The 27,858-nt window shown below is 34.1% G+C and overlaps 2 protein-coding genes, 1 long non-coding RNA gene and 1 pseudogene across 3 annotated transcripts; 1 reads left to right on the top strand and 3 right to left on the bottom strand.

Moving 5' to 3' along the window:
• Positions 1 to 25,296, top strand: LOC122277051 (annotated as a pseudogene).
• On the bottom strand, positions 3,598 to 6,566 carry LOC122276203 (MDIS1-interacting receptor like kinase 2-like). Its single transcript, XM_043085773.1, has 2 exons — positions 5,408 to 6,566; positions 3,598 to 4,256 (listed from the first exon to the last, which is right to left on the bottom strand). Exons 1-2 carry the CDS (start codon positions 6,048 to 6,050, stop codon positions 3,943 to 3,945), a joined length of 957 nt encoding a protein of 318 aa, XP_042941707.1. The 5' UTR covers positions 6,051 to 6,566; the 3' UTR covers positions 3,598 to 3,942.
• On the bottom strand, positions 7,748 to 8,732 carry LOC122276222. Its single transcript, XR_006228808.1, has 2 exons — positions 8,205 to 8,732; positions 7,748 to 8,127 (listed from the first exon to the last, which is right to left on the bottom strand). It is a non-coding gene; the product is annotated as an uncharacterized LOC122276222 (long non-coding RNA).
• On the bottom strand, positions 25,260 to 27,858 carry LOC122276202 (MDIS1-interacting receptor like kinase 2-like). Its single transcript, XM_043085772.1, has 2 exons — positions 27,138 to 27,858; positions 25,260 to 25,928 (listed from the first exon to the last, which is right to left on the bottom strand). The coding sequence occupies exons 1-2, from the start codon at positions 27,781 to 27,783 to the stop codon at positions 25,543 to 25,545; spliced, it is 1,032 nt and encodes a 343-aa protein (XP_042941706.1). The 5' UTR covers positions 27,784 to 27,858; the 3' UTR covers positions 25,260 to 25,542.

Below are 27,858 nucleotides of genomic sequence, written 5' to 3'. Positions count from 1 at the left end.
ATGTCAACAACTGCCGAAACTTTAGTGGCGGGTGAAGATACGGCAAGTGTGCTAGACACAGTGAAAGTGTTCGATTTGAATGGAAATGCGATCCCAATTTTTGATTTGTGGATAGATAGGAAAGCTGTCGTGGCATTCGCTCACCATTTTGGATAAGAGATTATATAAATATATGATTATTATGTGCAGATTTCTGTCACAATGAACATAAAAGAGATAGTAGAGGCTAATGGAGGTAATATTTTTACTTAAGTAGTGCGCACCGATCATTCATTTTGCGTATGGTACTTATCTCTTATTTTGCATGCGTGTCTTTTGCCTCAAATGAGCTGATTATCTTGCCACCAAGAAGCTAAGTGTGTGGATGGACTATAGATGCCATGCGTTCATTCATTTTGCTATAACATAAATTCTACCTACGAAAAGAAACAAAGTATTTGCTCCCCCATGATATTAACAACAATGTAAGATTGTTGAGGAGTAGAAAATACTCAATAACTTATTGGCATCTTCCCCATTAATTTTTGTTGGTTTAAAATGATAAGTGAGAAGTACTGATGTCAACATAGTACTAATATATATGATATGTTGACAGGATATAATAGATGCATCAGATGTGGCTTTGGTTGTAATTGGACCTCATAGTATTGATCAAGTATGTTGATGTGAACCCCAATAGACTTGCTTTGAGACCCAACAAAAATACTGGAAAAACAACCCCAATAAACCCAAACTCAGGTATATGGATGGAGAATCTAGACCCGATGAGAACTCGTTCAAAGAACCTAGATTATATCAAAATCTAGACCCATTAAAGAACCCGTCTCAAGAACCTAGATTACAAAGGAAGAACGCCACAAAGGTTTTAATTTACCTTTGATAAGTTTAGAAGTTCAAGAAGAACAAGAGGAGATAACTCAACTCTCAATCACAATTCCATATAGTCTGCCTCTCAAATGAGGTTACAAGTGGTTTAAATAGACAATTCTCAAAAACCCTAAGTAAATAATGCGTCGGGTACTGTAGCGTGAACAGTGTCATATGCCGCGCTACAGTTACTTCTGAAACCCTAGTAAGACATAAAATTATAACTTTTCAAATAAACCCTTGGCCAAAAATACAAGGCCTTCTCAAAAATAACCCTAGTCCATTAGAAATAAGACATACGTGGGCCAAGCATCCTCAAGCCCACTTCTTCTAAACTAATAATAAAATACCGTTAAACAAATTGAAAGCCTTAACAACAATAGGCCCAATCTTTAAGTCATGTCTTCCATAGCTTGTATCAAGTGGATCAAAACTGGTTCTTTTCCCTTTAAGCCCATCTTGAGTGTTGGGCTCTTCCTAGCTTCATCCCAAGTGGATTGCACCAATCCTTGCATTGCTTCCTTGATCTTCTTGGCTCTTGATATTGTAATTGGCCCATCTGGAATTTGCAAGGGATCTTTAAGGATAGCTCCACCTTGGTTCCCATCATATGTACTGAGGATTAATTGAACTACTGATATTTGCTTCAGTAAGACTTAAAAGATTAATTAAGTATACAATAATAAGGTGCTCGTGTATTTGTTGGGAGTTAGTATGCCATCCTTGGAATAAGGGTGATTGTAAATATGTATGGAAGTTTCATGAGGAAACCAAGGGCACTCTTCACGTGTTTTTTAAGGATAAATATATGACTAACAACATTATGCTCCACTGAAATCATTTCTCACCCTTGGTCCCAATTGTTTGTCAAGGAAATAACATAAATTTTTGAAGTAATTGGTAGAAGTAATTTTATGCAGGCAAGAGCATTTACTCAGCAAACAAAATTTAGACGTATGTTTTTGAAGAATTTGTATACTATGTCTATTCTATTGTATCAGCAGTCGTACATCTAGTTCTACTTTGGTTTTACTGTCACTGGAGTAAAATGGAAACATGGAGATTAGATGGTGGCTCTAGGTCAATTACATATGCAATTCTAGTCCTATTTTGTTTTCTGTTTGAAATTTCTTGTTTATATTTAAGTTCTTACAGTTTTTATATATTGAAATTTCAATTACTCTATAATAAAGGGGTCTGTGTGGATATGGAACCATTGTTTCTGTTGGCAATTGATGATGATGATAACGCAATAATGTGGTAATGATAAGGATGAGATGGTGAAGGTTTGGTGATGCCAGCATAAACGGTGTCATTCATGTTGTTGCAAAGCAGCATGTATTGTGAAAAGACCATACTATTAATCAAAGCATGGGTGTAAAAGAATGAAGGAGAAATCTGTTCAATTTTATGCTATAGAAATCTGTGTACATATGGAACGATTGTTTATGTTGCCAATTGATGATGATGATAACAACAATAATGTGATAATGATGTGGATGAGATGGTGAAGGTTTGGTGATGGTAGCAATGACAATGTCATTCATGTTGGTGCAAATCAGCCTTCATTGTGGAAAGACTTTACTACTCATCACAGCAAGGGCGTAAAAGAATGAAAGAGAAATCTTTTCAATTTTATATTGTGGAGTCTATTCTTCCCAACAGCAAAAATTGTAATTTGTCTTAATTTTGCAGCCTACTAATAAGACTTGCTTGTTTCATAAATTATGCCGACCCAACCCACTCATTGTATAAGGCTTTACAATTTGTCTCAGGGGTTTCAACTACATTTACTACTAAAGTATGTGAAGATCCCTTTTTGGTACTAGTACTTGTGGCTTACATAAAGTATTTGTAAAAATTAGCACTTTGTGATTGCATCTAGGAATTCTTAGTTTAGTTGTTTCTATGACGTTGCAGGTAGGTCTCCAGATAATACAGTTATACATGGAAGGTTATTGACAAGACTAGAAGCTTTCATTTGAAAAGGACGCCATGATTAGAAATGGCTGGCATGCAAAACATCTTGTTGTAACTACTGTGTCCATTTTTTTTAATGATGAGATCAAAGTATCCACTTATGTACTTTTCTTGAACACCTAGCAACTATCAACAAAACCTGCATCCTGACTTGACTTAATAGTATTATCAACAGAACCTAAATCCATCACAACTAAATCCCCTTGGTGGCTTAAACAAGATCTTGGAGAAGCCACCAAAGAAATTTGGCAATAGTTGACTCTACACTAATGGGTAAATTGAAAAACAAAAGTATAGAATTGAATAGATTATAAGGCCTACCTTCAATAAGATAGTTGGTTTAATGACCATCATCTATTTAGGCTAAGTTTGTCAAATATGAGTTGTCTGCTTTCAATAAGTTTGTTGTTTCTCAGGCAGCAAGGTGGAATTATAGTTACAGGTCCTATATGTTCATAAGGTAATTAAGTTCCTCATCATAGACTGTCCCCTTTCTCTTTTGTCATATATTTGTTATTGATCAATGGTTTCCTTTTTTTCCTAACCCACAAAAAAGTTAACATGTATATTTTTACACTTTCTGTAACCTTATCTAAATATATTTTATTATACAATTAAGATCGAAGAGGAGTATCAAAAGACTCCACTTAAGCCTTTAAAGTTTTGAGCTTTTATGCTAGGTACCACTCCAACTAGATATAAAATTTGTTTATTTCTTTTTGAGTAGGACAAAGAAGCTGGGGATGATCCTGATATCAAAGATATTTTGAAAAGTCTATTGTTCATGAAGAAGAAATTATGAATCTACTAAAATTCTCTATGAGATTTTAGTTAATTCACTTCTACTTTATATTTGCACACTTATCTCATACAAACACATCGGCCCCATTCTATTTCAGCCGCTTCCAACTTTGAAAAGTAAGTACTTCAGGTTTATGGGGTGATTTGGAATGCTTAAAAATAATATTTTTCTTGAAAACAGATTGAGAAATGTAAACGACACATTGACAACACACAAAACACCCTAACAATAAACAAATCCTAATCCAGCCATATATGTTGCTTGTTTGCTCAGTTGTGGGAGTGAAACCGTAGTCAAGGTATGACATTTGGCTTTTTGCGAGAAAGAAATTCTTGTGACACACATTTCATTGTAGGCCGAGCCTTTGGCTGAGTGTGAAGGCATGCAAATGCTATTGTAGCAACAAGCAAAATATCCTGTCCAATTAGACGATTTGGAGGTGGTAGGCGGTGATTTAATATTTCATTTAGCATCATGTTTTGAGATGATGATGATGATAATGAGGACAAAAGTTCTCCTGGATGCCTTCCCATTAATACTTCTAGCGCCACCACTCCAAAGCTATATACATCACATTTTTTAATAACTGTCATTGTGTAGGCAAACTCTATAGAGGAAGAAAAAAACGATGAGATCAACTAAATACGGTCAATGTCTTTTAAAATGAGTGTTTGCAATTGTGCAGGATTCCATACAAACAATAATGATAAGTAATATTTTTTGAGCCATTTGTTCAACATGGCTTCTCATATTAATCTTGGAATTTATATCTATATTTATTAATTTTATCTAAACTATATGCGCTATATAACCTTCAAAGCATAAATGTTTTCTCATATTCCCAACCACTCTACTATAAATATAGATTGGATTTATAAATTGAAAATAATATATCTAATTAAATTTATTATTTTTCTAGGAAGTAATATTATTAAATGAAAATGGCATATTATTTAAATATCTGATTTCTATTTGTAATGTGACGTCATCACTCCAATTATATTATTATATAAAAATTAAATAATATATAATTCAATCAATCTTATTAAATAAACAGTAAAACATCTAATTAATTTGATAATTCTAATTTAACAGTAAAATATTGAATGAAGAATAATATTTAATCAAGATAGCGATAATAATCTTTAGTTTTTAAAATATATAATATTCTTAAAGAGAAAAACTACAAAGACTTGACAACTTCATTATATAATATTCTTAAAAATAAACAAAGTTCACATAAATGAGTTCTAGCGTCAACTATTTATTTTTTAATTTTATTGCATAGAGGATATAATTTGAATATAAAAAATTTCTAAATTTGAAAACAAATTTTAAATCATGAAACTTTGATTATAGGAAGCTACTATATATATTATTATATTATTGCTAATTGAAAACTATTCCTATATAGTCTCATTATCCACTCTCCAAATGTATTATTATTAAATAATATATGCGATTATGCTAAAGATTTAAATGAAGAACAAATATATCTAATTAAATTTATAATTTAAGATTATTGGGATTTTAGATTATATTACATGTCTTTTTAGTTTTATCAACTTAATATCCTTTTAGCTTAATTGGTGATAACGATTCATAAATTGTAAATTTGGCAAAGAAAAAAAAATAGTAAAGAAAATTAATCTTAAAAAATGTCTAGATACATGACTAATGGAATAATTATATTTAATATTCTTAATTAAATAATTTAAATGACATTTTTGGAGTATAAATAACCAATTAACAATTTACCTGGGGCAATATAACCATAAGTGCCAGCAACCAATGTTTGATTGGAGGAGTCAGGATCAAGGAGTTTAGCAATTCCAAAGTCAGAGATAAAAGCTTGAAACTCAGAGTTCAACAAAATGTTGTTGGATGATATATCTCTATGAACAATTGCTGGGATGCATGCATGATGCATATAAGATAAGGCATGTGCTGTGCCTTTGATGATGTTTACCCTCTTGCTCCAATCCAGTTCCATAGCTTCATCAACATTTCTTAGGACACAAAATAGGCTTCCCCTTTCTATGTACTCATAAATTAAAAATCTGCATCCTTTATGTACACAGAACCCATGCAGCTTCACAATATTTCGATGTCGAATCTCTGTTAACACCCTCACTTCATTTATAAAACTCTTATAGAAAATTGGATTCTCAGCCTCTCTCTGATGAAGTTTCTTTAAGGCAACCACATTTCCGCTTGGTAATTTAGCTTTGTAAACACTACCATAACCACCGGTTCCAATAAAATATCTGATGTCAAAATCCTCAGTTGCTTCAATGATGTCTTCATATGCAATATGTCCGTCATAATTCCATATCGAGAATATGTTTCCATCCTTAGATTCTCTTAACTCATGTTGATTTTCTTTGAACACACGAGACATGAGAATACCTCCAATAACCAGGAATCCGAGGAAAGTGGTGATGGGGGCAAAAATTTCTATTTTGGTTATGATTGATTATTTGCTTTTGGGACATGGAGGAAAAATATTCTTGAACTGACCACATAAATCCCTATTGCCAATTAATGTGTGGGATTTATGATGCTTATCAAAACCGTCTGGAATTTGACCCTTCAAAGAATTGTGTGACAAGTTGATTTCTTTTATATAAATGAGAGAAGGGGGGATATGGCCTGTAAGATCATTGTAGCTAAGATCCAAACTCGAGAGATGACCTACTACAGCACTCCCTAGTGCACTGGGTATTTCTCCTATGAAAAAGTTGTGACTAAGGTTGACATATTTCACCCAAGAAGGGTTATCCTCATGATAGGGAATGCTTCCGGTTAAGTAGTTTCCACTAAGGTCTAAATATTTCAAATTAGTCAAATTATCCCAGACGAAAGGGACTGGATCGGCAAGCATGTTCGAACCAAGATATAAACGGGTAAGATTTTTCAGCATCCCTATTTCGGGGGGAATTGATCCATTGATTTTATTCTGACCAAGGTACAAAGATTCCAAATTAGTTAAATGACCAATTGTGGAAGGAATTTGACCAACAAGCATATTCGAAGAAAGGGATAAATAGGTAAGATTTTTCAGCATCCCTATTTCGGGGGGAATGGATCCATTGATTTTATTTTGATAAAGGTATAAAATTCTCAAATTAGTTAAATGACCCAGAGTGGTTGGGATTGGACCGACGAGCATGTTCCGATAAAGGTATAAATAAGTCAGATTTTTTAGCATCCCAATCTCAAGTGGGATACGCCCATGAAGGTTGTTCTCACTAAGCCCAAGACTGACTAAATTTGGGAAGAAAGAGAAGTTGAGTTTCAACTGACCTCTCAAACCTTGATGAGATCTTTCGATGCCTGTGACGCTTCCTCCATCGTTGCAAATAATACCAAGTCTCCCACTCATTATTTATCACCTACACCAACTCTGTCTTCTTCTCGCCCTTTTCTTTTCTTTTATCTCCTTCACGGATGATCAGCTGCTTTACGTCGAATACCACTGTCCAGCAAAACACGTCTTCTCCTTCAACAACCGATCCCATGGATTTAAAGTTGCTTTGATTCTATTTAGGTTTTTCAGGTTTCAGAAAATGCCTGCTTTTGGATATATTTACAAGATTGCCATTAAAGCCCATGGATTTAACTCGTGCTGGGCCTGGTTTGATATTTTTCCAAAACATCATTTTTACAAAAAATATATTTAAAGGATTATGTATAAAATTCTTATTTTAAAGCTTTAGTTATTCTGCTATTTACTTTAACCATAATCTTGTACATAAATCTTAGTGTATTTTCCAATCATTAACATACGTAACCAATTGTTTTAAAACCGAATTTAGCAAACACTAAAAACCTCAACAATGTCATGAAAGTGAAACTTTCTGTCGGCACAGCTTCTTTCAGTATGTTTTGGGAACGTCATTTTGCAATAAGCAACTTATAAATTAAAGATGCATGAAAGCATAATATGTCCTGAACATATTTGAAATACTTTTTCTCATATGGATATTTTTATAAAAACATGATTATAAAAAAGGTTGTATGAGTATCATTTTCTTTACCATATATAGAAAAAAAAATATTTATTGTATCTACTTCATGTTAATTGGGAGTTGGAGATGCAAGGTGTGAATTTTTTATATGTGCAGATATATTTTATTTGTTAGAAGAGAACATTCGTATAAGAGAGAATAAGGCTTAGAAGACATGGGATGATATATTACAGCACGAGTATGAAATTTGGAAAATGGAAGATAAAGTGAGAGAGATAGCGAGAAATCTAAAAAAAGAAAAGCGAAAATACTGTCAATCGACACTGCATCTACGCTCAACTCTTTAAGGATCACCACATTCAACTAATATAGATGATCCTCAAACCCTCCCTTGTACGTATAAGATGCTAAAAAAACTTCATAAAGCAACTTCTGATGTCTAGACCTGTTTGTAAAACCTCATTGTTAAAATCAGGTGAAGGCATTGTGAAGGCAGTGTGAAGTCATCTGCAAAGAGTTATAGTTAAGGATTTAGATTGAATAAGTGAACCAAAATATAGAATAAAAAAAAAAACTAATAGTACCTTTGTTATGGAAATTTCTTCCGAACTTAAAAATGCATGCTCGTCGGAGAAATGAGGCAGCAGCTGATGCAGAAAAAAAAATTAAAAACTCATGTTAGTCACCATAATAAACGAAGTTATCATTCAACCATTACTATGATTCAACCATCCATCATTTATGAGCTTGAAAGCTTATCCGGGACAGAAAAGATGCAAAAGAAGTGCTGCCAAATAATAATTGGATTAAGACATTGCAGCTGATACTGAAATGACAAAGACATTCAAAAACAATTCAGGCCACATTTTAATAGACATCATCTCTATAAAGCCAAAGGGAAGAAATGAAAGTCCATATCTAGCATTACCTTTTTGCCTCCAGCGTAGCATCACATACAAGGTTACTATACATATATATCTAGCATCACATACAAGGTTACCATATATATATATATATACAGACATACTAGCAGTAGTGTAACGTGTAAGGCATGTTTTCCTAGTTGTGAAAAAAATTGTGGAAATAACAGGTCTAAACAGTAAATACTGAAATTGGTTGGATCGAGAACCAATGGGTTAATGAACAAGATGGATGACGAGATTGTAATGACAAGATAAAAATGCTTAAGAACATAGTCTGATATCCTACTAGTGAGCTTAGTCCATTGCATTGTATAAAATTCAACTGCAAAAAGCATTCAAAAATATGTTTTTTCTTTCCTGTCCAAAACCTTTAATTCAAAACAATTATTGGCGTCCACAATAAACATGTCACACCCAAATCCAAGAAACTAACTCTCTCTTCCTTTGCAAAGTGGAGGAGGATAATAATAATCTCATTTTCTACAATAACAACTAAATCCCATAATTTGAAAACCTAGAATGGCATGCATAGAAAATAATCCACTTTAAGAACTCGAGAAAAAAGACCCCAAAATCAGAAATCATTACATTTAATAGGCAAAGACTCCTAAAAGTATCACATCTCATCCACCACCATTCCTGAAACAATCCAAAACTGGAAATAGCTGAACTCTCAGCCAATAACTTCCTAAAACCACCATGCCACAGATCCAATCCACAAATTTACATGGATCCAAGTCAATTCTCCAAACATAGCACAGCATAGAAAAATACAGAAAATGTTTCCAAGATCATTTTACACTAAGTAAATACAGTTATGATGCAAATGCTTTTATACAAGGAGGGAAAACAACTAAACCCAAAAAACTCAATGACACAATATATATCTTTATACCATTAGTTTTAACAATCTAGTGTTCCTCTTCTTGGTTTTCTCATCCCATAGTTTTAGCATGATGCATGCATAGATGATTAAGTTCCAAACTAGATCATTTTTGTTTTACTTTAATATGGTATTTGTCTACTTTAATGGTCTTATTCTTGGGTATTTGTGCACATGTGAATGGGCTGTCATGCTTATAAATACATATGTAAATATTATCTATGGGTTGTCATGCTCACAAATACATAGACAAGCATTTGAATGGGCTGTCATGCTTGTGTATGGTTTTCTGAACTAATTCTGTTATATAACTCCTTATAATTTCTTGATGTTGGATATGTTATTGTTGCATATTGTTCGGAAATATTTTTCTCAATATAGTTGCATAAATGTGCTTGTAACATGCTTTTTTTAACCACTGGTACAGCTCTCCCTGTGTGGAAAATTTTCTTTTGGGGGTGGTTATGGATCTCTACTGAGGTGTGCATTCATCGACTTTCTATCTGTATTAACTCCCGAATTCAGTTGCAATTGCTTTACATGGTTTTATGATTCATATATCCAGATATCAACAGCTCTATCATCTACTGTTTGGCAACTTACTAGTATTACAAATAAAACAGATAGCAACAGCTCTATTTGCAAATTCTTCAAACTTCTCACTTATGAATAAAATGGTAGGTGATGTTGCTCTTTAATCACTTCAATATATCTGCTAATATTTTGTTTTTGAGTGTCTGTTGAGCTTTGTTGTGTGGGCCATTAGTTAACATGAATCATCAGCATCATGTTGAGTTATCTCAAAGTGAAGACCCTAGGATTTGTGCACTTTTGCCTATACTGATATCTCCTTGGTTGTTCAGAATGAAGGATTGCCATAATTGGCTCCTCTCCTGCTGAATTAATGGTCATGATAGACTAGAATCCACCTTTGAACCCCTAGGGGTTGGCTCAAGTGGTAAAAGCCTTGGGTTTTGGGATTCTTGCTTGTTGTCGTGGAGAAAGAAAACTTATGAGCACCATTATTTTATTTTCAGTGGGACTACCAACTCATTGTGATGCTCTGTTTGTCTTCTCTTTCTTTTCTTTTTAAGGCCTAATTGCTTTATATATATTTATATAAATTCAACGAATTGATTTATGCTATTATATTTAATATAGTGTCTAGACCTTGGACTGATACTCACCATGAAACTTTAGCTTTAGTGTGGCCTCAAAAGTGATAGTTAGAAGTACTTTTTTTAGTTACTTATCACTTAAAAGGCTTGGTTGTTATGGTTACCCTGGACAATTTTTTTTTTCATGTTTCAGTTCTAATTGTACCTTGGACATTGGGTGTTGTGTGATGTAGAAATACTGGAGCTTTAAACACTAAATCACCCAATTGAACAAAATAGGGAGGCAGTCTTCACATTAGTCTCATAGAAAGCATATCTTTCATCATTTTTACTCTTAAATGATGTCACCGGCTTTATCTTTTATCATATTTTAACAATATCAACAATCTAGTGTTCCTTTTTTGTTAGTTGGAGTTGCGAGTGTCAGAAACTTACATGCTGCCAGAATTTTTTAATACACACTACGTCAGAAATGTTTGTTATTTGAGAAGTTCATCTTAGTTGATTTGATTTTCATAGCTTTCTTTTGTGCCATAAGTTGTATAAATTTATGTTCTTATGCAGGGGATAATTGAAATCTAGTACAACATGTCAAAGAGCATAACTGCAACTTATAGCAGACAGAGTTAGGACTTGTATTTAGCTGTTCGATTAACAAAACTTTGGAGCAGTTTTAGGAAACTTGATTTTGGCTTTCTTTGCACAAGATGGATATGCTGATCAAGAATAATGACTATAAAGTATGCATGTTGCCTTTGTCTTTACTCCAAGTGCTTCTTCTTCAATGACTCCATGTAACGTGCAAGACAGGTTTTCCTAGTTGTGAAAACAAAATTGTGTAAATAACATGTATAAACAGTAAATTGTGGTTGAAAATAGGGTAATGTAGAGGAGCCCTAATCCCCTAGGTGTCCAAGGAGATCCGGCTGGGCATGTGAAACACGTCCAAAACATAGAAACTTCCTTGTTATTTTGTTTACTATAAAGGGCTCTGTAGGTATGTGACTAGCATATAAAAAAAGTAATATTTTTTTTTGCATTTAGCTATGTGTCATATTTTCATGATATATAAGAGGCATGTTCTCAGTCACTGTTATTATATTATTGCAAAATCTTTCAAACTTTATACCTATACAAGTAGCACATGACACGACACAGTTCAAGGTGTGACAGATTTTTTATACCTTGAGATCCAAACTGGTATTATTGAAGATACCTTTTTTTCTTTATAACAAAGTTTGTATTTTACTCCAACCTTTAGAGGCTTGTATCTTAATTGCCTTCTACACTGCAAGAAGACAGTTATCTCTGACAATGAATTCCGCCCACTGGAAACTCAAGCTTGCCTCTACAAATGGAAGTTGTTGGCTGCCATGTATGTTACATCTGATTCAAGTATTTTGTTCACTATGCTACTCTGTGGATTTGTGAGAATTGGTTTATTCAATTATTTACATATACTTGGTTTATTTTTTTGTGTCTTCATAATTTATTTATGGAGGAAAGTCTCATAATTGCCCTGTAACAGTCTCTGCCACATATCAGAGTGTTTTTTTGGGTAATTTCATCTTAGTACTGACATATCTTTGAGCTTGCCTCTCTTCCTTGCTTGTATTTAAAGTATAGCTTCTCTTTGTTGGGTTTTAATGTATTTAATGCTGTCCATTGAGATGCCAATCAATAACCATGATCATACTGCATTGAGACAATTTGTATCAGTTACATTTCAGGATTTGAAGAAAATTCAACCAACTGTAGTTGCAGTATTATGTATCCTGTTTAGTGCTATTTTTTTTAAGCCCAAAGTTTTTAGCTTTAAGGGGGCAGGGATGTGTGAAAATGCCATAAGAGATTTTCCATTGTCGGCATTGGGATGCAGGCTGCTTTTTCTCTTCTTGTTAACTACATGTAGTATAGATGTATATTGATTAATTGAAACAACAGTAGTAGCTATCATTTTATAAAATTTTCTCCATGAGCATCATTATTAATGTAACATTTGTTTCTTTTTGGTGCAATCAGTTTTGATTCTGACCATATAATTTCCTTTACTGACTTATTTTAATTTTCTGGTTTGATGTTCTTCTGAATTCATCCTTGTAAAAGAGGCTATCTGTATCGCAGGATCCAACGCCTAACAAGTTGGTAGCATCAGTAGAAACTTGTTGATGCACACGAGCATCAAGGTCCTCTTTCTTATTTTAACTTTTGAATTTTGACTTTTTCTTTCTTGTTTATTGCCCTTTTCTTACTTGTAGGCAGAACCTTATATATTTTTGTTGATAGAGCTAGAACCTATAGTGCATTGTTTGGAAATCCTCTTTGAACATATAGTGCATTGTCTCTTTAATTCTCATAATAGTTCATTTTTTGCAACATGCAGGCATATGGCACCTGCTCTGCACTTGATGGTTTCAGTTTGTCCTGATTTTTTGCACCAAATCATCACAATTAAGGAAGCCTTAGGCGTATGTCCTGATGACAAAACAACCAAGTCTCCAAATGGAGGTCTTGAGTTTGACCCCCTCGCCCAATGTATCAAGAAAAAATCATTACAATTTAAGTTGTGTTTGGTTGTTGAACCAAACTCAACTCACTACAAGAAACATAGCTTTTTTGCGTCCAAATATTTCCGTCGATGCTTAAATTTTCTTTCACCCAATGTCTTTTTAACACTAGTTACTCAAGTACATCTTCTTCTTAGCTTCTCTTGACCCTTCTTCTTTCTACCCATAAACATTAACATGTCAGACTATAATTGCAGCTGCCCTCTTAGCCTGGGCACAACTACGAACCTTTACAGCACCCAAGGTCGCCACATTGATTCTTTCAGTTTCAGTTGCAACCTAGGCTCTCTTAAAAAAAACCAAACCAAAAACGAAAGCTTTGCCCAAATCAAATTATGAAGTAAGAATCTCTACTCTTTTAAGTTTTCTTACAAAACTTTTGTAATATAAATTCTTATCTCAATAGCCACTAAAAACTCTAAAAAAACTTAAAATCTTTTTTCTTTTACCGGAATCTCCAGTAGCTAAATTTGTCTCACATCACACGTACAGATCTCCCTTGTTGTGTTTTGTGTGGTTCTTGTCAAACACTCCAAGAAAATTAAGTTTTCTTATCATAGCTACAAAACTCTTTTTCTCCTTTTGCATACTCAACTTGGTCACAATCTCTAAACGAGTAACTATATAAACTAATTTTCTGCAAATAGGGCATCAATACAAGTTGCAGCCGAGGCGTGATTTCTACTTCAAAATTCCAAATAACGTGTTCTTCATCCGATATTCGAATTCTAAGATCTTCAAATATTAACTCCATTTATATGCTTAAATAGCACATTTGTTGATAAATTTGATTTCTTAGTGAACTTTAACCATATTCTTGTAGATAAATCTTATGTACAAGAAAAGGGGCTTTTGTCATGACATAAAATCGCCGGAAAATGTTTAAAAATCGCAGCAAATAAATATTTCCGGAGAATTTTATGTGTCACAACATAGCCGCTGTAAAAGTTTCCAAAAAATTGAAAATAATTGCTTATTGCGGCAATATTTCTCACAGGAAATATTATTTACGGCGATTGATTTATGTGGGAAAAGATTATTACCGTCAATATGTATTTGTGGGAAATAGATATTTGCGACGGAAGGATATCACCGCCAAATGTCCTTTAAAAATTAAAAATAAAAATTGTAAAATACGAGAACACATGTACAGCTTTCTCAGTAATCCAAATACAATCCCAAACCACAAAATTTATCATGAGTAAGACCACACCTTTTAGCATGGTCCACCAGTGCCAGAGCCCATAATGCTTCGAGGGCATACATCCAACACCTTTTATCTATTCCAGATATGATCAAGTGGAAGATGTGCACTTGTGTGTATGTGTGTGGTTTCCTAAAATCAGCTATAAACATGCTGGAATTAAACAAGTAATCCAAGACACTTAACTAGAATTATCTCAAAATTTTTGCCAGAGTTCCCCACCACAAAGATCTGTTCAACCTTGGTGATCTCATATCTCAACTTGAGAAATACCTGCAGGCAAATCGAGAGAAGGAAAACACAAGAATAAAGTCAATAGAGGAGTTTTGAAGACTTAATTAATATTGACAATAATATTACGAGATAAGAAAATTAAGAAAAGGGGGGAGTGAAGGGGAAGGAGTCAGGCTTTAGTTATAAGAAAATCAAACTGATGAAAGTAATGATTAAAAAATGTTATATGAATGGATTAGATATGAATTCCATCCCCATAAAGGAAAATCAACAATCAAGCATAACACAATACTAAAATAAAACATTATGCATATTTATGGTTTGTAGTACACACATGCAACAGACAGAAACAGGGCACAAAAAATCAAGGAACTCAGCCACTGGTAACTATGGAAGCAGAACCCAGCCAGAACTGATCTCACATAGTTCTTTAACATTTAAACCTTTATTTTCCTAGGAAAAAGAAAATAAACTGCTTAATACCTAATTTTCTTCAAAACATTTCTGGATTAACAATAGTAATATTACTGATACTAACAGTATCTAATAGCTTTGAGATACATAGCTACATGCATACCTATATTTCCTTTTCATTTACATATGAAGTCTTTATGTAGTTATGTTGCTCGATTATAATCATATAATCTATAATTCATGCGAGTTTTCTTTTATGGTTTTTGTTCTCTAGCTATTGAAATTTGGATGTTTAATCATGCACTTCAATTATTTTTTTTAGCATAAGTTGAGTTGTAGCTTTTTGCTGCTTTTGTTTGTTGGTAGCAGCTGTTCATGACTTCATGTTGTCTTGGGTTTTAGCTATGTACCCTGTTTGTTGCAGGATTTTGTCCTACCTCTGTTGAATGTGTTTCAGTTTTCAATGCTCAAACAGGCCGTATGTATTTTTCTCATGGCATCATTCCATTAGGAATCTCTTTTGTTAACTACTTTTGTTTTCTTTTTTAGAGCAGTCGTGCAGCTTCCATGAAAACACATTAAGATAAGATACGCTCGCGGTTGAACAACTAATATAGATGAGCCTCAACTTTTGGAACTTTTGGGTTATTCTGCATCTTTTGGAAAACACCTGGAACATAATTACTATCAATCGACACTGCCCCTAAGCTTAACTCTTTAAGAATCACCACATTCAACTAATATAGATGATCCTCAACAAATGCTTTTAACAAGAATTTTTACCACATGTTCATGAAATAAATGCCATCAAAGTATTTATAAATGACTAATACAAATACAAGAACAGATCCCCATACTTAAAATCATTCCAGTTATACCAATACTGTGCCTATCTAAATACATAACATGAATGAACAATTTATGATCCAATCAAAATCTTTGCAAAAAAGAGTAACATCTTCAATGAATCCTCTGTAATTCCAGATCCATAGTTAGAGTTGTAGCTGCCCATTGTAGAGCCATAACTTGCAAATCAGGGGGTTATTTTTCAAAAGATTCAGAAAGAAGCATAAGAAAGGGAAAGGTAGAGAAAAGAGAAAAGTTTTCCCATTAAAGACCAGTAATTACCTCCATAATTGCTATATGCCTTCCCCTCACACCCAACTTATAACTTTGGAATTACCTCCATAATTGCTCCAATCTTGATCATCATAATTGATAGCAGTTCATAGCTAGCTAGCTCTCTGTATAGAATGAGATCAGTTAACTAGTGATCATGATGAGATAAGCTTTTACATATTAAGATTATTGAGATATATATGGTCTTTAATTACTTAAAGTTGGTTTTTAATTCTAACAACCCCTTTACTTATATATTAAAAGCAAATAATTAAATATAAACCAATCGAATTCCTTAATATGGTAAACAAAGCATGAGAAAGAGAGATTACAAAAAATAAATAAATAAATAAATTATCGATGACCAAACACAGAGTTTGAATCACCCCTAATTTGTAAAGTCTGATCTAAAAATGATATATCTAGCGGGGAAGCATGCATAAGAAAAATTAAAGTTAATCAGGAGAGAGAGAGAGAGAGAGAGAGAGAGAGAGAGAGAGAGAGAGAGAGAGAGAGAGAGAGAGAGAGAGAGAGAGCTAATTTATGTATTTTCAGCTAAGTTTTGCTCCGACAATCCTAATCATAAAGCATGTCATGTACTAGGCGGTGGTGGTTCTCCTAGTAATTAGTGAACTCAACAATTCAACTAAACTCAATTGACTAAGAAAAAGACACATTTCATGCTATCTCCTAGATTGTTTCCATCTACTGTAATACTGCCACTGCATGTATAAATTGTTTCCATCTATTTTTACTGATCACGTCATAACCACAGACTCCCTTAGACTCAGTGCAGGCACAACAAGCTGCACTATCTTCCTTCCATTTCACATCAAAGCCTCCTTTGATGGCTGCTTCAATCTGTGCCAGATTCCCAAGAGCACTATAATATGAACAAGTACTTGCAGTACATAACTCTGTTTATCGAAGTTCCTTCAAGTACACATGGCTTTCACCAAGACCATTTGCTTTCGCTCAGGCAGTTAAATTAGAAGCACACAAAGATGAAAATAGAAGCATGATAAGACTAAAATAGTAGAAATCGATGAACATTATTTTTTCTCCATGCCACTGAACTTAGGTTCAAAGAACAATATTTTTTCTCCATCCCCTAAGCCGTAATACCCATCTTACAGAACTCAAAAATCACCTCTCTCAGTACATGCATGAATGTGAGTGGGGTCTTCCATTTTTAATCAAATAGCTAGAAGCAATCCAATAATTTCCAATAATAATTCAAAAATAAAAATTAAAAATAAAAACTTAAAAAATGGTAAGGGGAGCCATCCTTCAAGGTGGATCACCCCAAGGGGGTCCCGTGGATTACTAGTGTTTTACACGCTTTACCACAAATGAAATTTATATACTATCAATGTACTATGCTTATTTGGGGCTGTACTATACTACTATTCCTTTTTGGAATCTCATTTCATTCCAAGATACTAGATGTTGCTTAAACAGAGGCATTTCTTCGGGTGATGTAGAATTTACCCAACTGCCAAGAAAAAAGAAAAAAGCAAAGACGATCCAACTCATCCGACTATTTTAAATACAAAGTACATATCAAGTCTGTAGAGATTACTCAACCTTTCATGGCCATTTTGGTTGGTGGGTCATAGAACAAGCTAAAAAATAGGTTTGAAGTCATAAAGTTTGGTAAAACATTTAAATAAAATTCGTATATTTAACTATGATTTTATTTGTGGAGTTAATTTGAAGGGGAAATTGTGATATTATTATTGCTGGAGTTTCACTTAATTAGCTTTGTTGCCATGAGAAGAGACTAAGATCAACCAATCCAAAGTAGTGTAAGCACTCTGTAAGCCACCCAACAATACAGGTCATTATATTTTAGCAAGCACACAAATGGAGCATGAAAGTACCAACTTAAAACTAATCACAAGTCCAAATTAGTTAAATGGCCCAATGTGGTAGGGATTGGACCGACGAGAATGTTTGAACAAAAGTCTAAATAGGTCAAATCTTTCAACATCCCTATTTCATGAGGAATTGATCCATTAATTTTATTCCAACTAAAGTGTAAAGATTCCAAATTAGTTAAATGGCCTAAGGTGGTAGGGATTGGACCAACGAGCATGTTCAAATAAAGGTTTAACACTACAAGAAAAATCCTTATTTCCGGTGAGCATCTCTTCAGAAATACTAGTAAATATTGCCGAAATTACACATTTTCGACAATTTTGAGTTGCTAATGGGTTGTCGCTTTTGTCGATAACTAATCGCTAGAAATAGTCTTAAATGGCAAAAAACTTATTTCTGGACAAGTGTACTCGCTGGAAAATATTTTAAAAAAATATAAAAAACAAATTTTCACTAGAACGACCACATAAGAAAAATAATACACATCCAAATCAAATTATACGTTCTTGCTCAAAAAAGCAATTGCACAAGCAAGAAATTAAAACAATTTTTTTTTTAATTAAGTAAGAAATTGAAACAAATTGACTTCTAATTACACCCATCAATTGCAGAGTAGGTACTATATGCTTGCATGTTGCAAAAAATGAACTATTATGAGAAATAAAGAGACAAAGCAATGGACAATACGCTATATGTTCAAAGTGGATTTCCAAACCACTGGAAAAGTCAAGTTATAATAGAAATCCAAATTGATGTTCATTACTAGTTTACTTTGCACTCTTTTTCAGCTCATTAGTGTAAAGTGAAGGCAATAAACACAAGCTCCCAATCTTCCAAACACAACAAAAGAAGAGAATATCCAAATAATGCATACCTTGCGATACCTATAAGTTTGAGCTGAAAAGTAAACATGTTATATGATTACGAAATAGACACAATGGTAAAATAATGATGAGTCCATACATAGGGTGTTTTAGACATCCCATGTATCCCATCCCCCAGGCCTTGACTTAATCATGCCTTAATAAGAATCCTACACAGTATTAAGGATATGCTTCCTTCTGTAATGACTATATAAAGGACATTGCATTATTTATTTTGGTTTTGTAACATAGGATACATTAAGAAAACTAGTTTAATAAGAATTATGGCATGTCTTAACACCTGAGGTGAAGTAAAGTAATGGAAGTAACATTCCTAACCCTATGGGGAAGGGTTGCTACAAAATTAACATGCAAAAGCAAGAGCCATGGGTGAGTTAAGAGTTTGGCTTACATTGAGCAGAGATTCTCTGCCAGCCAAAATGCAGATCTACATGCAACAGAAAAATAATATTAGTCAAATATTCTATAATTAAAACCCAAAAAATATAATAAGCATGTTCAAAGAAATATAAAATATTTGCTAATTAATTTTTTTCAGGTCATAGGTTCAGTAGCTTGCTTTCCTAGAACAGGATGGGAGAGTAGAAAGGCTCGGCATTCAGCAATTGTGTTGGTAGCTTGTCCATAGCAATGAGCAAAACCCCCAAGTACATGACCCTCCGCATTCCGAACAATACCTCCCCTGCCAGACATCCCTGGGTTACCAAGCGAACCACCATCAACATTGAGTTTAGACAACTCCACTGCCGGTGGAGACCAAGCAATCAACTTCGGCACTTGCACTGCAACAGGCACAACTGGACAGTTTAGTTCCCTCAACACCACCAAGGCATGCGACCCCAAATTTGAACTTTTGCATGGAACTCGAAATGTCCAGAATAAATCCTTTGACCATCCGAATAATACCCTTCCAGTCATATTTCACATCTTCCATACGTGCCGCACAACGAGCTCTCCAAAGAGCCCAAGAAATAAGAAGAGGAATTATACCACGAAGCCAACGAACTTTTGAGGAAGAAGAAGCACGACACCACTAAACATTTAATACCCCAGTCCATACCCGAGTTAGTGGTAATCGAATGCAAAAAAATCCCAAACCTTCCTCGGCCCCTCCCCATCACAAAGCACATGGTCCAAAGACTCCACCTTGTTTGACGCACAACAATGACACTTAGAAACAACAAGAATGTCAAGTTGTTTAATGGTTTCATCTACTGAAATGGCATTTTGACGTGCTCGCCAACATAAAAAAGACATCTTCTTGGGCACATGATCTTGCCATAGCCACTTCTTCCAAAGACAAACATTACCATGGGACCGAATAATCTTCCAGGCCGACTTCGTAGAAAAAACCCCATCCACCGTGTGCTTCCAAACGAGGACATCATCCCACTCTCGAACACGCTCCCTCGCTTGGATAATTTTCTGAACCATATCATCATCAACCAGTTGCCGAAGCCAAATAGAATTCCAAACCGCCCCATCACATAAATTTCGAACCTGCAACTTGGAATCGCCCACTATTGGTGTAATACCCAGAACCCAAGCCCAGACCAGATGGAAGCCTAGCCTTCAAGAGAAATCGACGCCGTTTTGGGTAAGCTTCCTCCCTTTTAAAAATGTTTCCTGACCCGTCGGTTACTTCTCTTATATCTTCCCTTTCAGTTTTTTTTTTACACCTCCGAATCCCTCTCCACCCCGAGTTCCACCTCCCCACGCCTCTATAGTCGTTTTCTCCCTTCAGATTTTTCTATCAACTAACTCTATCTATCCACAACTCTCATGCTCTCGTTTTTCTCTCTCTCAGAGTCTCTCCCATTCACTGCAAACCGCCAGTCAGCCATCCTTTCATTTTTTTTTCTTCCATCTAAGGTTTTCCAATTTTCTGACCTATACATAGATGCACTTTTATATTTTCTTCTTCTGCATTTAGAAACTACCGCCGCACACACTTCCTCCTCGACATCGCCGCTTGCATAGAAAGTGCCGCCGGGCACCTCTTAGCCAGCCCTTCTCCAAATGCACAGCAACCTTCCATTTGTAGAAACACATCCCGTGAGCCACCCTCAACCTCGGCAGCAACCACAACACAGACTTAAGCCCCACGTTCAAGCAACAACCATCTTCATTGGCACCCAACCAACTCGTGAGTCACCAACCCGCTGCCCCTCTCCTCTCCCTCCACCATAAACTATCACTACCCCGATTTCACCACGTGAAACACCGAGCACACGGCTTGCATGGCAAGAAATCAACCATCGAAGAAGCCCCTGTTTTTGACCCCCCCGAAACAGAGGAAGTAGTCTTCCCCGCCGTGGGCCTCAAGCCAGCCACCCCACACCGCCAGTATCCTCCACGCCATCGCCACTTGCACGAAGAGCGTCGCTGGGCACTACACGTCACTCCAGGTCTGCCGTTTTCCTCACAGTAAGCCAGCGGCACCCTCTCGGCTTACTCTCTCTCGCCGTCTCTCTCTTTCTCGCTCATCATCACCTACTCTCTCTCTCTCTCTCTCTCTCTCTCTCTCTGTTTTCAGCAGCCCGGTGTCCATTGCATGCCATCCTTCTTCCTCTTGGCGTTACTTTGTTTATGGTCTTGTATTTTTTAGTGTAAGCTTCTTACGCGCCTTCTGTTCCCTTCGTGTATTATTTCTCAAGTGTAGTGTAATTTTGTTTTACATTTATGCTCTTGATATTTGAAGGCTACATACGAATATTTGTTGGTTCAGTTTCTTCTTTGTGCTTGTTTGAAGTAGAACCTATTTTATGATGGCCTTGTTTTAGGTCTCAAATTAATTTGTATTTGTACTGATTTTATTTAAATTATTTGAAGTATCTATTTACAACTTGATTTCGCAGAAAATATTAAGGTATCTTCATTATATTATTTAGTATTAATTTTACAAGTTGATTTTAGTAGTATTTTTAATTAAGAAGTTTTAATTGCATTGGGTATTATTAGACTTCTTGTAAAGTTGAATAATTATGTTAATTCTAAGAAAATGAACCTATTTTAAGAGAGAGAGTTTTCACAACTTATTTATGGGAGCTTATAGTAATCAAGTATTCTATATATATATATAAATATATATGTGTTGTTAGTAATTTAAACAAGTGTATTTATTGACTTTTATGATTAACTAAATATTTTTTTTGGTTATCTTTTTCGGTATGAATTCGATTATGCTTTACAGCATGAATTTGATTAAGTGGATATTGATGGATTTGGAGAATGATGGTATGTTAGGACTTATGAGAATTTTAGGCTTTGAGGTATTAAAATAGGTATTTTATGTGTAAATACGAGATATTTATTCAATTAGAGATTTATTCAAGTGACATGAAATTTCTATAGGTGATTATTGATATTCTTTTGGCACTGTTGTGAGAAATTCAGAGAGGCTAAAAAGTACAGGTAACTGGGGTTCCTATACTAGATTTGCATAAAAGAGAAATGAAATAAGGTTGGTTTGTAAAAATGTGTATGTTGTGTTTTGAAAAGAAAACGTGAAAACAACCTCAAATATATGTTCTGCATTCACTCATGAAATCTATATGAAAGAGAAAATGCTTTTTGACATGAAAAGTGTAGACATAAGCAATACTTGACATGTTCTGAAATGTGAAAAGAGCGAATATAATATTTGATATTTTTTTTCATGTGATATGAAATGTTTTGGATATGTTATTGATCATTTGAAAATGATATGAATGTGTTTTGCATGTGATTTGATATGATATGAATATGAAAAACCTTTGGCATACTTATTTGTTATTATTCTGATTCTGAATATGGTTTTGATATGATGATACTGGTTCACGTGATATGTTTGGTACCAACATGATATGATATGAGTGCAACCACTTTGGAAATAAAGTGGTCTTTTATGTATTCTTTTCTGTGTGCACACTCAGGACTCCGAGATTGAAAAATGGAAAGTTTCACAATATGATACTGTTTGGTTTGGCCACCGAGGATAGTACAACCCTACCACGGGGGTTAAACATGGTATATGATATGATATGATGTGATATGATATGATATAATGAGAATGTTCAGTTATGTTATGCCAAATTGTTTTTAAATATAATCTGTTGCTTTTCTGAATATGAAAAGATTGAAACGTCACTCTGTTTTCCTGATAATATGTTTTGAGATCTACATATGAAATGAAATGTTTCTATTTTCTGCATATGAAACTTTATGAAATGGTTCATGTTGTACACAATAGTATATGTTTTTTGCTTACTGAGTTGTTGATAACTCACCCCTTGTCTCCACAATATTTTTCAGATGATTTTGGATATTTCATCTGAGAATCAGATTATAAAGCATTGGGTGAAATGATTTAAGATTGGTGGTTTAAGTTTACAGAGTTTCTATATGTGTAGTGGCAAAATTTATTAAGAAGTTTTATTGTGTTTTGAAGACTTAGCATTGTGGGAAATTTATTATATTGAAGAAATTAATTTGAATCACAATTTCTTTATGATATTGGGAATTTGGAGTCTATAACTATATTGCTGAAATGTGGGTTTAAGTGATAGGAAGTAACTCTCCGACCCTTGCGGGATCAAGGCGTTACAATTGGTAACCAATCTGCAATAGGCCCATCTCGAAGCCAATTATCATACCAAAAATTTAAGGAACCGTCTCAGACCAACCATCTTGAATGCCTTAACATCAAAGGCAAAACTTGCAAAACCCCTTTTCAGAAATGAGATCCCCTTGACACCGCCACAACTGAAGCATTATGATCATTCCTCACATATTTTGAAGAAAAAAAAAATTGACCAAAGAGGTCCACCAATAAGCAATTTCCATGCAAACTTCATGAACAAAGATTGTTGCACCTCTACAAGATCCCAAATCCCAAGGCCTCCCTCCTCAACTGGCAAACAAATACTACGCCAGGAAATCTATTTACGTTTCTTAATCTCCACACTCGATCCCCATAGCCAATTTGAAAAAATTGACTTAAGCTTTACAAAAACTCCTTTAGGCAAATTCATCACAGACAACAAATGAAATGGCATGCTATTAAGCACATATTTAATAAGAATAATCTTACCGCCAAACGAGAGCAACGTGCTCTTCCAACTAGCCAACTTCTTTTGCACTCTCACCAACAAAGGGTCAAACAAGCGCAAAGTCACCCTCCCTACGTGCAACAACATACCCAAATAAACAAAACCTTCCACAAACCCTGAAATATGCTTAAGTTGTGCCTTCCGATCAAAAGATATATTTGAGGAGAAAAAAATAGAAGACTTATGGACTCAGAAGCTATCCCGATAAGCTTTCATACTCACGAATCACTCCCATCAAATCTGAATAGAAGCCTTTCTACTATTTGCTAAAATCAAAAGATCATCAGCATACAACAAATGAGAAATCTGAGCACCCCCATTTGGTTCTTTTTTTTGTATTTTTTTCTTTTTTTTTTTAAGAAAGAGGATGGCACTCTAGTTTTATTAATTACCCTCATTTATGGAGGAGAAAAATCGTGATAACAAGCAGGATACTTGGCAGGATATGCAAAACATGGAAGGTTATCGACACTATAGGCAAGTCTCAAGATAATATAGTTATACATAGAAGGTTATTGATAAGACTAAAAGCTTTCATTTGAAAAGGACACCATGACTAGAGGTGGCTGGTATGCAAAACATCTTGTTGCAACTACTGTGTCCATTTATTTTTAATGATGAGATCAAAGTCCACTTATGTACTTTTTTTGAAATCCTAGACTTTTCTTGAACTCCTAGCAACTATCAACAAAACCTACATCTTGACTTGACTTAACAGTATTATCAATAGAACCTAGATCCATCACAACTAAATCCCCTTGGTGGCTTAAACAAGATCACAGGGAAGCCACCAAAGAAATTTGGCAACAGTTGACTCTACACTAACGCGTGAATCGAAAAACAAAAGTATAGAAGTGTTTAGATTATAAGGCTTGTGTTCAATAAGATAGTTGGTTTTATGTTCTTGATCTTTTTTGGCTAAGCTTGTCAAATATGAGTTGTTTGCCTTCAATAAGTTTGTTGTTTCTCATGTAGCAAGGTGGAATTATAGTTGTAAGTCCTGGCAAAACTAGCATCTCATACATTCGCAAGGTAATTAAGTGCCTCATCATAGCCTGTCCCCTTTCTCTTTTGTCATATATTTGTTATTGATCAATAGTTTCATTTTTTCCCTAACGCACAAAAAAGTTAATGTGTATATTTTTACATTTATTGTGACCGTATCTAAATATCTTTTCTTATACAATTAAGATTGAAGAGGGGTATCGAAAGACTCCACTCAAGGCTTTAAAGTTTTGAGCTTTTATGCTAGGTACTACTCTAACTAGATGTAAAATGTGTTTATTTCTTTTTGAGTAGGACAAAGAAACTGGGGATGATCCTGATATCAAAGATATTCTGAAAACTTGTTATTCATGAAGAAGAAATGATGAATCTGCTGAAATTCTCTATGAGATTTTACTTAATTCACTTCTACTTTATATTTTCACACTTATCTCATACAAACACACCGACCCCATTCTATTTCAATTTTCAGCAGCTTCCAACCATGAAAAGTGAGTACTTTAGGTTTATGGGGTGATTTGGCTGAATGATTACAAATAATATTTTTCTTGAAAAAAGACTAAGAAATGTAAACGATACATTGACAACACACAAAACACCCTAACAATAAGCAAATCCTGATCCAACCATATATGTTGCTTGTTTCCTCAATTGCGGGAGTGAAACGGTAGTCAAGGGTATGACATTCGGCTTTTTGCGAGAGAGAAATTCTTGTGACACACATTTCATTGTAGGCCGAGACTTTGGCTGAGTGTGAAGGCATGCAAATGCTATTGTAGCAACGAGCAAAATATCCTGTCCAATTAGACGATTTGGAGGTGGCAAGCGTTGGTCTAATATTTCATTTAGCATCATGTTTTGAGATGATGATGATGATAATGAGGATAAGAGTTCTCCTGGATGCCTTCCCATTAATACTTCTAGTGCCACCACTCCAAAGCTATATACATCACATTTTTCAGTAACTGTCATTGTGTAGACAAACTCTGTAGATGAAGAAAAAAATGATGAGAACAACTAAATAAGGTGAATGCCTTTTAAAATGAGTGTTTGCAATTGAGCAGGATTCCATACAAACAATAATGGTCAGTAGTATTTTTTGAGCCATTTGTTCAACATGACTTCTCATATTAATCTTGGAATTTATAGGCGGCACTGAAAAGAACCGAATGTATCTATATTTATTAATTTTATTTAAACTATATGCTCTATATAACCTTCAAAGCATAACTTTTTACTCTTATGAAGCCACGCCCTCAAGTTCTCAACCACTCCACTATAAATATAGATTGGATTTAAAAATTGAAAATAATATATCTAATTAAATTTATTATTTTTTTAGGAAGTCATATTATTAAATGAAAATGGCCATATTATTTAAATATCTAATTTCTATTTGTAATGTGACGTCAACACTCCAATTATATTATTATATAAAAATGAAATAATATAGAATTCAGTTAAGCTTATTAAATGAACAGTAATGCATCTAATTAATTTGATAATTCTAATTTAACAATAAAATATTGAATGAAGAATAATATTTAATCAAGTTAGTGATAATAATCTTTAGTTTTTAAAATATAAGTCTTTTAAAGATAAAGACTACAAAGGCGTGACAACTTCATTATATAATATTATGAAAAATAAATAAAGTTCACAAAAATGAGTTCTAGCGTCAACTATTTATTTTTTAATTTTTTAATTTTTTTTTGCTTAGAGGATATAATTTGAATCTAAAAAAATTATAAATTTGAAAAAAAATGCTAAATCATGAAACTTTCATTATAGGAAGCTACTATATATATTATTATATTATTGCTAATTGCAAACTATTCCTATATAGTCTCATTATCAACTCTCCAAATGTATTATTATTAAATAATATATGCGATTATGCTAAACATTTAAATGAAGAACAAAAATATCTAATTAAATTTAAAATTTCAGATTATTGGGATTTTAGATTATATTATATGTCTTTTTTAGTTTTATCAACTTAACATCCTTTTAGCTTAATTGGTGATAACGAATTTGTAAATTGTAAATTTGACAAAAGAAGAAAAAGAACAGTAAAGAAAAATAAACTTGAAAATTGTTTAGATACATGACTAATGGAAGAATTATATTCAATATTCTTAATTAAATAATTTAAATGACATTGTTGTGGTAGAAATAAACAGTTAACAATTTACCTGGGGCAATGTAGCCATAAGTGCCAGCAACCAATGTTTGATTGGAGGAGTTGGGATCAAGAAGTTTAGCAGTTCCAAAGTCAGAGACAAAAACTTGCAATTCAAAATTCAGCAAAATATTGTTGCTTGATATATCTCTATGAACAATTGCTGGGATGCATTCATGATGCATGTAAGATAAGGCGTGTGCTGTGCCTTTGATGATGTTTACCCTCTTGCTCCAATCCAGTTCCATAGCTTCATCAACATTTCTTAGAACACAAAATAGGCTTCCCCTTTCCATGTACTCATAAATTAAAAATCTGCATCTTTTATGTACACAGAACCCATGCAGCTTCACAATATTTCGATGTCGAATCTCTATTAACACCCTCATCTCATTTATAAAACTCTTACAGAAAACGGGATTCTCAACCTCTCTCTGATGAAGTTTCTTTAAGGCAACCACATTTCCACTTGGTAATTCAGCTTTGTAAACGCTACCAGATTCTGCAGCAACATTAACAAGCTGATGAAGTGCATTATCCAAACAGTTTCTGCATAAAAAGATCCAGATAGCCCATGCTACTATCGGTACATTGGAAATGGAAAGGGAAGAGGCTGCCATTTTTATGAGTAATGACCGATTAGTATTACATATGTTCATGACGACTAATCTAGACGTACGTTAGATTTATATATAAGAAAAGATACTGAAGACTAATATAATTGAATGAATCAT

This window comes from Carya illinoinensis, chromosome 9 (assembly GCF_018687715.1).
Source record: "Carya illinoinensis cultivar Pawnee chromosome 9, C.illinoinensisPawnee_v1, whole genome shotgun sequence".
Taxonomy (NCBI): domain Eukaryota; kingdom Viridiplantae; phylum Streptophyta; class Magnoliopsida; order Fagales; family Juglandaceae; genus Carya; species Carya illinoinensis.
The sequence above is the reverse complement of the archived record's forward strand: the minus strand, read 5'-3'. Positions and strand labels throughout refer to the sequence as shown.